General features: G+C 36.5%; 3 protein-coding genes across 3 annotated transcripts; all 3 read left to right on the forward strand.

Moving 5' to 3' along the window:
• Positions 1-599: 599 nt before the first annotated feature.
• Positions 600-1,439, forward strand: LOC139863911 (uncharacterized). Its single transcript, XM_071852513.1, has one exon. It carries the CDS (start codon positions 600-602, stop codon positions 1,437-1,439), a length of 840 nt encoding a protein of 279 aa, XP_071708614.1.
• A 3,657-nt stretch (positions 1,440-5,096) lies between these two features.
• LOC139862406 (protein LEAD-SENSITIVE 1-like) lies at positions 5,097-7,250 on the forward strand. The gene is made up of 2 exons (XM_071851006.1): positions 5,097-5,231; positions 6,085-7,250. Exons 1-2 carry the CDS (start codon positions 5,123-5,125, stop codon positions 6,888-6,890), a joined length of 915 nt encoding a protein of 304 aa, XP_071707107.1. The 5' UTR covers positions 5,097-5,122; the 3' UTR covers positions 6,891-7,250.
• Positions 7,251-7,944: 694 nt separating this feature from the next.
• On the forward strand, positions 7,945-9,582 carry LOC139862809 (probable acyl-activating enzyme 6). Its single transcript, XM_071851441.1, has one exon. It carries the CDS (start codon positions 7,945-7,947, stop codon positions 9,580-9,582), a length of 1,638 nt encoding a protein of 545 aa, XP_071707542.1.
• The last annotated feature ends 2,531 nt before the right edge of the window (positions 9,583-12,113 follow it).

The raw sequence follows: 12,113 nt of genomic DNA on the forward strand, positions 1-12,113 counted from the left end.
TCCCACTGAACAATCAAATGCGGCCCACTCCCAACTAAAACCCACCACGCTTGAGCCTATTAATTTATCTACCCAGTCCACTAACCACACTGATTCATTAGATGTTAACCTGGGCTTATCCAATCCTTGTTTCTCTACTAATGAAGTTGATAACCAACCTCCAATTCCAAAACCAAATATTAATGATCCGGTACATAATCCTACTGCTCCTTTCACCTTCAACGCAAAGAAATATGCCGATAAAAAATCTGTAAAGTCAGCAGCTCCTACTGCCAATAAAAATAAAAAACGCAAGTTATCGAGCAAGTGTTCATCCGAATCAATCTGGACAAACATACGTAGATGGAATTCCTCCTTCAAAATTTTACGGGCCAAAAGCCAAGCCAGATCAATCAAGAAGAAACGGATCATCAGAATCACCCCTACAAATTCAAAGAGCCGCTCTTCCAAATCAAAAGACACACAATCATTCTCAGGTAAGTCCTTAAACTGTGATCAAATGGGATTTAACCTGGGACTGTTAAAAAAGAAACGCACTGTTTTAACATAATCACAGGTTCCCTTTTATCGAGTCTCTGCTTTATATATAAACTGTAATCATGAAGATTTTATCACTGAACATTAGAGGATTAGGGTTGGATGATAATAAGAAATTTAGATGGTTTAAAAAAGTGTGTCTTCAACAAAAACCGAACATTATCGCATTACAAGAAACGAAAGCTGAAAAGATTTGGGGAAGTTGTGATTATAAATATGCTTTTAAAAAATCTAAGGGAAATTCGGGTGGGATCCTAACGGTTTGGGATCCAAATATTTTTGTTACTAACCGTGTTGTTGAACGAGATTCCTTTATTGCGGTAAAAGGATATTGGAAAGATGTAGGTACGGAACTCATTTTAGTTAACACATACGGGCCTCAAAATGACACCAAAAAAAAGCAAATGTGGTCCGACTTATCCGATATTCTGAGATATTCAGATGCAATATGGGCCATTTTCGGGGATTTCAATGAAGTTAGATTTAACTTTGAAAGAAAAAATACCAAATTTTGTGAAAGACGTGCAAAGGTATTTAACGACTTCATCAAAGATAACTCCCTTCTTGACCTTCCGTTAGGGGGTAGAACCTACACACGAATCAGTGATAACGGTAGAAAGTTTATCAAGCTCGACCGTTTTTTAGTCTCTGAAAATTTCCTACAACAATGGACGAATGCAAATGTGTTGGTACTCGACAAAAAGCATACGGATCACTGCCCCCTAATCCTAAAGGATGGAGACATTAATTTCGGGCCCAAACCGGTTAAAGTTTTCGACGAGTGGTTGAATCATAAAGAGTCACATAACGTCAGCAACTCAGCATGGAAGGTACACGTTAATAGCAACAGACCCGACGTCATCTTTCGAGAAAAACTGAAAAAAAATGAAACAAGAGCTTAAAAAATGGTATTCCACTTCCCACGGTAAATTAAAAACTGAAATTGACGAACTCTCAAAAACCGTGAATGATTGGGAACGAAAAGCCGAAGTTTGCAATCTCAGCGAAGAGCAACATCAGAATTGGGCGAAAGACCGAGAACTTCTTTTCCAAAAAGAAAAAACGCAAGTCGAAATGCTTAAGCAAAAAGCAAGATATAAATGGGCACTCGAGGGAGATGAAAACAGCAAATTCTTTCACTCTTATATCCGCCGGAGACATCAAAAAAACAACATCCACGGGATCAAAGCCGCAGGTATTTGGACTTCTGACCCCCAAAAAATAAAAATTGAGGCTTTTACCTTTTTCAGGGACTCTTCGAAAAGAACAATTCAGATGGATGGATGCTAAATGACTGGAATGGTTCGAAACTGGAAAATCATATGGCAGAAGCATTAGAAGCCCCTTTTTCAGAAAGTGAGGTAATTGATGCCATTAAAGGTTATGGTAAAAATAAAGCGCCAGGACCCGACGGTTTCAACATAAAGTTTTATTCGAAATTCTGGGACATCATTAAAGATGATCTTTTAGCTGCTATCAATTGGTTTTGGGATACGGGACAAATCTCAAATGGATGTAATGCTTCCTTCATCACTCTCATCCCTAAGGTTAAAGATCCACTAAACTTTTCAAACTATCGCCCAATTAGCCTCATCGGAAGCTACTACAAAATTCTTTCAAAAATGCTTTCAAACCGAATTAGAAAAATTATCCCGAGGCTAATTGGCGATGAACAAAGCGCTTTTATCTCGAATAGATATATCCTAGATGGCGTTCTCATTGCCCTTGAAACTATTGACGATCTCAAATCTAGAAATCAAAAAAGTTTTATTTTTAAAGTTGATTTTGAAAAAGCTTTTGATTGTCTAGATTGGGATTTCCTTAGTTCCATTATGAAATTCATGGGGTTCGGGTCAAAATGGGTAAAATGGATCCAATCGTGTTTAACCTCGACTTCAATCTCGGTTTTAACTAACGGTTCACCTACCGATCAATTTTTTCCAAAAAGAGGTGTAAGGCAAGGAGACCCGCTATCTCCTTTCCTTTTCATCATCGCGGGTGAAGGTTTAAATCATCTTTTAAAAGTTGCAACCGATAAAAGTTTTATAAATGGGGTAAAAATTGGAAACGATAAAGTTGTTGTCTCCCACCTTCAATATGCGGACGACACCATCATTTTTGGTAATTGGAATAAGATAGAAGTTAGGAATATTTTGAAAATCCTAAAATGTTTTGAAGAACTTTCGGGCCTTAAAATCAATCTTAGTAAAAGTTGTGTTTATGGAATCGACACTTCAAATATTGAATTAAATAACTTAGCCTCATGGTTCGGTTGTAAAGAAGGCACCTTTCCTTTCAACTATCTAGGATTACCAATTGGTGCTAACCTAAAACGTCACAATAATTGGTCACCTATTTTTGATAAGTTTAAAAAACGACTCGCCGATTGGAAAGCAAAAACCATTTCTTATGGGGGAAGATTAACCCTCATCAAAGCGGTCTTAAGTAGCCTCCCACAATATTATTTCTCCCTCTTCAAGGCACCCTCGAGCATTATAAAAGATCTCGAAGGTTTGCGTCGCGATTTCTTTTGGGGCGGGTCTTGTGATGATAGGAAAATGGCTTGGGTCAAATGGAGTCAAATACTTTTACCTTTGGAATTTGGTGGTCTAAACGTTTGTTCTCTAAAACTAAAAAATCTTTCTCTCCTATCCAAATGGTGGTGGAGATTTCTTTCAAATGAAAATTCCTTTTGGGTTCGTGTAATCAAAAGTATCTACGGGGATCATGGCGGGTTGGGTTGTTTTTCAAATGTTGACAAATGTAAATTAAAATAACTCTCGGGCCGCACTTGGTTTAATATCATTAATATCGAACAACCGCTAATCAAGTTAGGGTGTAATATTTCTAACTCGTTTGTTAAGGATGTAGGTTCGGGCAGGGACACTTCCTTTTGGCTAGACAAATGGATCGGAGACACTCCCTTATGTGACAAATTTCCGAGGTTGTTTAGATTGGAGATGGATAAAGCTGCTACTGTCGAAAACCGAATCATTAAGGATCCTGCCACTGTCGCTGATGTTTCTGTTCCCTTAACAGGGCCTGCCTCGCCAGCTGTTACTGCTTCTGCACACAAGCAGGTAAATGCCGGTCCCCCAACTGTCTTTATGACAGCTTCCGGTTTGTCCGTAGTCCCCAACTTGGCATGGTCTTCGCAACCCAAATGGCGGGCCGTGGATGAACTCGCTTCTCTCACTAATTTAATCAAACATCACACTTTCTCGAACAATGTTAACCCCTTATGGTCTTGGAAACACAACGTCAATGGTATTTTCACCACTGATTCGTGTATGCATCTACTAAATTCGCTATCAATTCCTTCCCATTCTTCCGTGTTTCCCACTGTGCAAAATCCTTTTGTCCCGAAAAAAATCGAGATATTCTTATGGAGAGCGAAACTAAACAAGCTTCCTGTAAGATTTGAACTTGACAAAAAAGGCATTGATTTACATTCAACAAGATGTCCGGTGTGTGATAACGACATTGAAACACTTTTTCACACTCTCGTAACATGTAACAATTCTATAGATATTTGGAATGGTATTCGAAAGTGGTGGAATTTAGATAATATAAATTTCTCGTGTCTCCGGGACCTCGAATCATGCCATAACAGCCAATTAAACTCCACTTTTGGGAAGACAATTTGGCAAGCTATCGTTTGGATCACTTGCTACTGTATTTGGCTACACCGTAACGACCGTGTCTTTGGTAAAAACAATTCTAGTTCCTCCAAGATTATTTCAGATATTCAAACAAAAAGCTTCGAATGGATTAATAGCAGGTGGAAGAAAGGAAATTTAGATTGGCTAAAGTGGTCTTCGAATCCAAGATTTTATGATGGACTCCATTCTAAAGAAGGAATCAGTTAAGTGCAGGTTTTTTATGCCGGGTTCTCCCGCCCTCTTCGTGTCTCGGGGCTAAGTGGGGCATGTACTAGATGCTTTGTCGCTGACATTGATCAGTACTGTGTTCAGTTTCATTCCCCGGCTTTTTTTTTCACAAGTTGTCTCCGGCCCATGATAGAGGTAGAGAGACAATGGTTTTTTCCTGCAAAATTATTCATCTTCTTAACCACTCCCTCTTGTAAAGCTTACTCTCCGCGTTGTTTTCCTCGAGTTTGTATGTAGCTGCCTAGATTGTCGAGTAGTTGTATTTTCATAAGCTTTTCGAGTTTCTTTTTGCTCTTTGTAATTTATTTCTCAAGATGTACTCTTTTCTGTTTCTAATAAAATTTTATTGGCCTTTCAAAAAAAAAAAGAATAGTTGGTGTATGAGTGAGAGAATCCATATGATATGATACGGAGTATATGCTATGATGATGTGGAAAAGGAGATATTGAAATAACACGCTACACTTAACTTAGCAAGGTTTACAACCGGACGACCCTCACACGTACGTCGTTATCAATTCATTAAATTAAATTAAATTAAATTAAATTAAATTAAATTAAATTAAATTAAATTAAATTAAATTAAATTAAATTAAATTAAATTAAATTAAATTAAATTAAATTAAATTAATAATACATAAATCTCAAACTTAAAATAGTAACTCCTGTAACTATCAAATCAAATCCATCTTACCAATGGAGGAGATGATGAAACAAATATTGTCTAATAAAGTCGATAAATCACAAATTAAACCCGGCGATCACATCTATTCTTGGCGTACCGCATGGATTTATGCTCATCACGGTAATTATCCCTCATATCTTTTTTTAATTTCATTAGTTAATATTTAAATTTCAATATTTCTTCCAAAATTAGGTTACGTGTTTGTTAGTAATGTTAATTTTTTTATCAATACCTATGAAGTGCGTACATCCAGATCTGTTATGTTGTTATATATATCATTATCATGTTTCTTTACAGTACTCGATTAGCATTTAACACAGTTATTTTCCGAAACCCTAAAGAGTTCATAAGTAAAATGCTAGATTATTATTATTATTAGATTTATGCTTTATTTATAAATTAAACATTTTTCTGAAACAATAACAAGAATGCTTAAATTTATCCAAAAGTAACTAATAGAAAGGTAATTATTAGTAGCATTTAGCGCAGTTGAATAGGGAATATAATGAGGATCACATTTATTGAGACTTATGCTTCACACATAACTTAATAGTTGTTAACATTGCACAAACTAGTAGTAGTGTTATAAATTAAACAACTTTAACATAATTAAAATTCATTTCGTATGAGATTGTACTCCTTTCCGCCCCAACTCGCTTGTATATACTTTTACCCGCAAAGTCAATCCGGATGTCATTCATCGCCAATTCAGAAGGCTTCGCAGTATAATCATAGGGTACATTATGTCTCATTTGCGTACCAGTAGCTGTCTATTGGTACCGTGTAGGTCAACAAATTACATACGTTTGAGGCCGCATCGGCTACTAATCATTTACATCCTCATTGGATTGTTTGATGACTCCTTATCAGAATAGTTGCACTGTTGTAATATTATTAAAATGTCCTTTAGAAGTGTCTTATATCCCTCCTTTAGGAAGTCTGATTTTTATATTCCGCCTTTTATTTGTCGCAGGAATATATGTTGGTGATGATAAGGTAATCCATTTCACTCGGGGTGGGGGCCACGAGATCGGTACCGGAACAGTATTAGATCGTATCCTTTTAAGCTCATCGCCCTCTAATTCTGATGACCCATGTTTAAAATGCGGTGACCAGTCGAATTCTGACGGGGTCATTGCGTCCTGCTTAAACTGTTTCCTATCTGGCGACGACCTTTATTTGTTCAAGTATTCAGTTTCTCCAGCCATTTTTCTCGCCAAAGCTCGAGGCGGAACATGTACTCTTGCCGTTTCCGATTCATCCGAAGACGTCATTCATCGCGCTCAATTCCTCCTCGAAAACGGTTTCGGAGCCTACAATGTATTCAAGAACAACTGTGAGGATTTTGCAATCTACTGTAAGACCGGGTTGCTTGTGTTTACAACTCTCAGTGTTGGTCGAAGTGGGCAGGCAGCGTCTATTTTGGCTGCTACTAGTGCTATTTTTTCGTCTCCACTTCGTTTCATGACGACCAGTTTCCCTGGTTTGGCGGTTGTGGGATGTGGTATTTATTGCATCAGCAGGTTCGTTGCTGACATGGGGATGCGACGTGATGTCATTAAAATCTCTGTTGAGAATCTTGTTTGCAGAACAAGTCCGAACCAACTTGAAGGTTTGATTGAAACAGCCATGGAGCCACAAACTTGTGTCAATAAGCCTGAAGAGGGTCCCACTTCGATTCACAAGGATACCCAAGTTGTAGTTGAGCGGCTCGAGGAGTCCCGAGCCTCTGTTGAGGATCCCAAGGTGGCTCAAACGAGTGTTGCTAAGGGAGAATGATTATAAGGGATACGGTATGCAATGTTATAAAGGAGTTCGGAAGGTTTATTTCGTTTGAAATGGTGAGTAACTAATTATACTTGGCCTCCCTGGTTAACGTGAATTGGGAAAACCTTATCCATTTACCTGGTAATTTGGTTTTAATTGATTTGTTGTTATTTACTTGTGTGCCCTTTAAAGGGGACTGTTGTATGAAACAAGGAATGTTGAATGAAATTTATGGTATCATTTGGTCATGTAAAGTTACTCTTTGATGACATGATTACCTATAGTGTGGTGAGTACTAGTTTGATTTTGTATATCCATATGGATGCTGTTACCCAATTAATGGAGTAATTACTAGTTTGATTTTGTATAACACTACCCAACTAATTAATTACTAGTTTGATTTTGTTTAACACTATGGATGCTATTACCTAATTATTAACTATCTTTCTGTCTTAATTTAATAGTTCTCAATTTAATTAATAGTTATTTTTTTATTTTTCGATTGTTCCAAATTAATAGCTCACTTTGATAAATAGATAAAAAAAAATATTATGATAATGTTCTTTTATACTCTTAATTTATGCATGTAAAATAAAAATGTAAGTAAAAGTAAGAATAAAACTGTAAATTAAACAAAAAGTATCACACTTTTCTTAAATTATGTATTTTTTATTAATGTGGAATGTAGAGAGTAATAATTTTGTTAAACCATATGGATGCTATTACCCAATTAATTAACTAACTAGTTTGATATTGTATAACCATATATGGATGCTATTACCCAATTAATTAACTACTAGTTTGATTTTGTTTAACCTTATGGATGCTATTACCCAATTGATTAGTTCAAGGGCACATCATAAACAGAATTCTTCACCATCAACCTTTTATTTTTTCTTGTTTGGGTGGACACATCACAATTCACAAACATAAAATCTTTAATTAAAACTTCTATAATCCTAATAATGTTTATATATAAATGAGTCGGAACTGTTTATCCAAAAATACAAATTACTTCATTTCAATTCTTATTTTATTTCATCTTCCCTTAAAACTAACAAAAGAAATGGATGCATTAACAAATCCTAATGCTGCAAACTCAACCCCTCTAACTCCAATTCAGTTCCTTGAAAGAGCAGCTGTTGTATACGACAACTCTCCTTCTATCGTATACAACAATCTAACCTACACTTGGAGAGACACATTTATTCGTTGTCTACGATTAGCTTCATCCATATCTCGTCTCGCTATAGGAAAACGTGACGTCGTTTCAGTACTCGCCCCAAACATCCCTGCCACTTATGAGCTTCATTATGCCATCACTATGACTGGTGCCATAATCAACACCATTAACACCCGACTGGACCCACGTACCATCTCGATACTCCTTCGTCATGGTGAATCCAAACTCGTCTTTGTTGACTACCAGTTGACCAATCTTATTCAAGAAGCGGTTTCTTTAATGCCAAACGATTGTGCTCCCCCACAACTCGTCCTGATCATAGATGACGCACGCCAATCTTTACCTTCTGATCAGTTTATAAACACTTATGAAGCTATGGTTGTAACAGGGGATCCTGGATTCAACTGGGTTCGTCCGGATACTGAATGGGACCCACTAACGTTGAGTTACACTTCTGGGACCACTTCGTCCCCGAAAGGTGTTGTCCACAGCCACCGTGGCATTTTTCTTGGATCCGTTGTGGGTCTTGTCGAATGGTTTGTACCAAAACAACCGGTTATGTTGTGGACACTACCGATGTTTCACGCAAATGGTTGGGGCTACATTTGGGGTATGGCTGCTGTTGGTGGGACCAATGTTTGCTTACGTAAATTCGACACTTCTATTATATACAACAGCATACACAACAACCATGTGACGCACATGTGTTGCGCCCCAGTTGTACTCAAAATGTTATCTGAGGGCAAGCCACTTCAACGTAGGGTCAACCTAATGACCGGAGGAGCACCACCGCCTGCAGCTGTTTTGTTACGGACCGAATCTCTAGGGTTCGATGTGACTCACGCATACGGAATGAGCGAAACATGTGGACCATCGGTGTTTTGTGCATGGAAGAGTGAATGGAATCGGCTTCCGGCTACAGATAAAGCCCGGTTAAAAGCGAGACAAGGAATTAAAACGATCGTGATGACGGATGTGGATGTTGTGGACCCCGAGTCAGGTGTGAGTGTGACTCGGGACGGGTTGACTCAAGGCGAGATAGTGTTTAAAGGTGGGAATGTTATGATGGGTTACTTAAAAGATCCGGAAGCAACGGAGAAATGCATAAAAAACGGGTGGTTTTATACGGGTGACGTTGGTGTGATGTATCCGGATGGGTATTTGGAGATAAAAGATAGATCAAAAGATGTAATAATAAGTGGTGGTGAGAATATTAGTAGTGTGGAGGTTGAATCGGTGTTGTATTTGCATCCTTCGGTTAATGAAGTTGCGGTTGTGGGCCGTCCTGATAAGTTTTGGGGGGAGTCTCCGTGTGCTTTTGTGAGTTTGAAAGACGATAAAGTGAAGCCTACGGCGGATGAGATAATGAAGTTTTGTAAAGGTAAGTTGCCGGGTTACATGGTGCCAAAATCGGTTGTGTTTAAGGATGAGTTGCCAAAGACATCTACTGCTAAGATTAAGAAGAATGTGCTTAGAGAAATTGCTAAAAGTATGGAGTTGGTCGTAAAAGGTCGATTGTAAATTGTTAATCAAAGTTAGTGAAAAGAAGAAACAATGTAACCATAAAAGTGTAAGGTAAAATACTTGTAACGTTTTAAATAAACATCATGCCATAAGAGTTGGTATTTGTAATTAAGTATCTTAACAAAGGGCTGATGTTTTTTTTCTCTCTATAAAATATGGAGTATATGTTAAGGCCTTAAAGGAAATTGCAGTGTCTATCAAGATCAGTATACGAACAAAATTCATATGAGGTGGTAAACCAACTTGATCCAAAATTTTTGGTTCCCGGTCCAATGTGTTACCATGATTCATATATATGTAACAGTTCAAATAACCCTGATTCATATACTGGGTTACTGACATGGAGATGACTTTTCAACTAAAGGTTTGAGGATGCATTACATAGTGAACATATACGTATATTTGTTGAATAGTGTATAAATTCGCAGTGTGTGTAACTGTGCAAGTCCATTGCCTTTCGAACTAATAATATAATAAATATAATACTAGTTTAAGACCCGCAAAATTTGCGGGTTTATTTAATGAGGCATCTCAAATATGGTTTCTCAAATTACTTAATTGTTCATTTGTAAGTTAGAATACAATTGAAAAAATAGACGGCAATCAGAATGAATTCTTAAATTAATACGCAATAAAGGAAACAGTGGATCATATCCTTTGGAATTGTCAATTTGCGAGAGATGTTTGGATTCGTATCTTTAAGTGGTGGAACTTTGACTTGGGATCTCTAAGCTTAGAAGATGTGATCAGTGGGTGTGCAAAAAAAAAGTGGGTGTGCATCGTCTCATATTTCGAGTAGTGGTAAACCCATCTGGTAAGCTCTTATTTGGATTGGGTTTTACCTTTTGTGAAAGAATAGGAACTCGAAAGTATTCTCAAAGAAATTCTGAACAGCTCCGATGTTACTCAACGAATTACAAATTATTTCATTCGACTAGATTTCGGGAAGGATACAGAATCGTAGACTTGACTGGCTCGCTTGGATTTCTTCTCCAGATTCGTATGTTATTTAATGGGTGTTGCTAGTTTATGTTGCGAACTCTGCAACGTTTCTGGCTTCTCTTATTAGGGCGAATGTAGGTTCTGTTTTTTCTCCTAAGTTGTTTTTTATGCTATGGTTCGTGTATTCGTCATTTGTTATTTGTGTGTTTGTAGCACTAGACCTTATGTATTGTTTTGCTATTTTATATAATATAATATAATGCTTTCTTGCTCTTAAAAAAAAATAATACGCAATAAAATAAAAGAAATAAATAAACTTAAATTAACGGTTCTCTACAATAAATATAATCCATCTATCTATCTATATCTATATCTATATCTATATATATATTATTATATAAAGCACGTGCCAATAATCCAACATGTCAGCTTCTCATTCACATATGCCACATCTCACTGTATTATTAAAAAAAATAATCTCTTAAAAATATGTTTTAAAACTTTCTAAGTTTTAGGGTTTAGATAAGGAAAAGTGATACGAAAATCAATAATTTAACTTAAAATAACAATTTACCAAAGAAATAACATTATAATATAGATAAATACATGAAAAAATAATAATTTTATTGCACAAATTAAATTCACATCTATGCGTTAATATAGTAGATATGAAACTTATAATTTTAAGTTTATTTTATACAATTTTTATAGTAGAGCATCTTAGTTTGTCGAAGCATATATATAAAGCTTTAGACCACCATTATCGCGGCGTCAGGGAGGCCGGGTCAGAGCCTCTAACGCCCCCTAACGCCCGAATTTATATGAATCGGATTTATAGATCGGATGATTCGGAAGTTCAATCCGAGCGTGTTCTAAGAAACCGAATTTATATTCCAAGAAATCGTGAAAAAGCCGCGGAAGACTTATGGAACGATTATTTTTCTGAGACGCCGGTGTTTCCTCCGCATATATTTAAAAGGCGTTTTCGTATGCGGATTCAATTATTTCTCCGACTAGCGCAAGGTATTTCTAATTAAACTCCTAATAGTCCAAATATTCCTGAGCACTTTAGATATTTTACCGAACGTTTTGATGCTATCGGAAGGCCGACTTTTACTATCAAAAATTAACTTCGGCCCTACGACAATTAGCGTATGGAACCGCTGCCGATATGTTTGATGAGTATTTAAAAATGAGTGAATCGTCCTCAATACTTTGTTTAGACCACTTTTGTAAATGTATTATCACTCTATTCAAACCGCATTACATGAGAACTTCCAATGCATATTGTAACAACCCTGCTTTTTTCGTTACTTGCGTTAACCTTCCGTTAGTTTATTTAACGGCGATTATTTGACTTTTATGTGTTTATGTGTAATAAATGCATACTTGATCTTTGGAGGGCTACAATAATTAATATGGGTTGATATTAATTCAAATAAATATTTCGGATAATGAAATACGATGAAAACGATACGATTTTGATAACGGATTTTTGAGCAACGAAACGCTCGGGTTTATTTTAATAATTAATTTATTAATTATTAACTTTTTAAAAATAATTAATTCATTGGGTTTTTAATAAA

Source organism: Rutidosis leptorrhynchoides, chromosome 8 (genome assembly GCF_046630445.1).
Source record: "Rutidosis leptorrhynchoides isolate AG116_Rl617_1_P2 chromosome 8, CSIRO_AGI_Rlap_v1, whole genome shotgun sequence".
In the NCBI taxonomy this organism is placed as follows: domain Eukaryota; kingdom Viridiplantae; phylum Streptophyta; class Magnoliopsida; order Asterales; family Asteraceae; genus Rutidosis; species Rutidosis leptorrhynchoides.

Coding starts and splice junctions, on each gene's coding strand:
- LOC139862406 (XM_071851006.1), top strand. CDS start 5,123: ATGGAGGAGATGATGAAACAAATATTGTCTAATAAAGTCGATAAATCA. Junction 5,232..6,084: donor ATGGATTTATGCTCATCACG/GTAATTATCCCT, acceptor TATTTGTCGCAG/GAATATATGTTGGTGATGAT.
- LOC139863911 (XM_071852513.1), top strand. CDS start 600: ATGAAGATTTTATCACTGAACATTAGAGGATTAGGGTTGGATGATAAT.
- LOC139862809 (XM_071851441.1), top strand. CDS start 7,945: ATGGATGCATTAACAAATCCTAATGCTGCAAACTCAACCCCTCTAACT.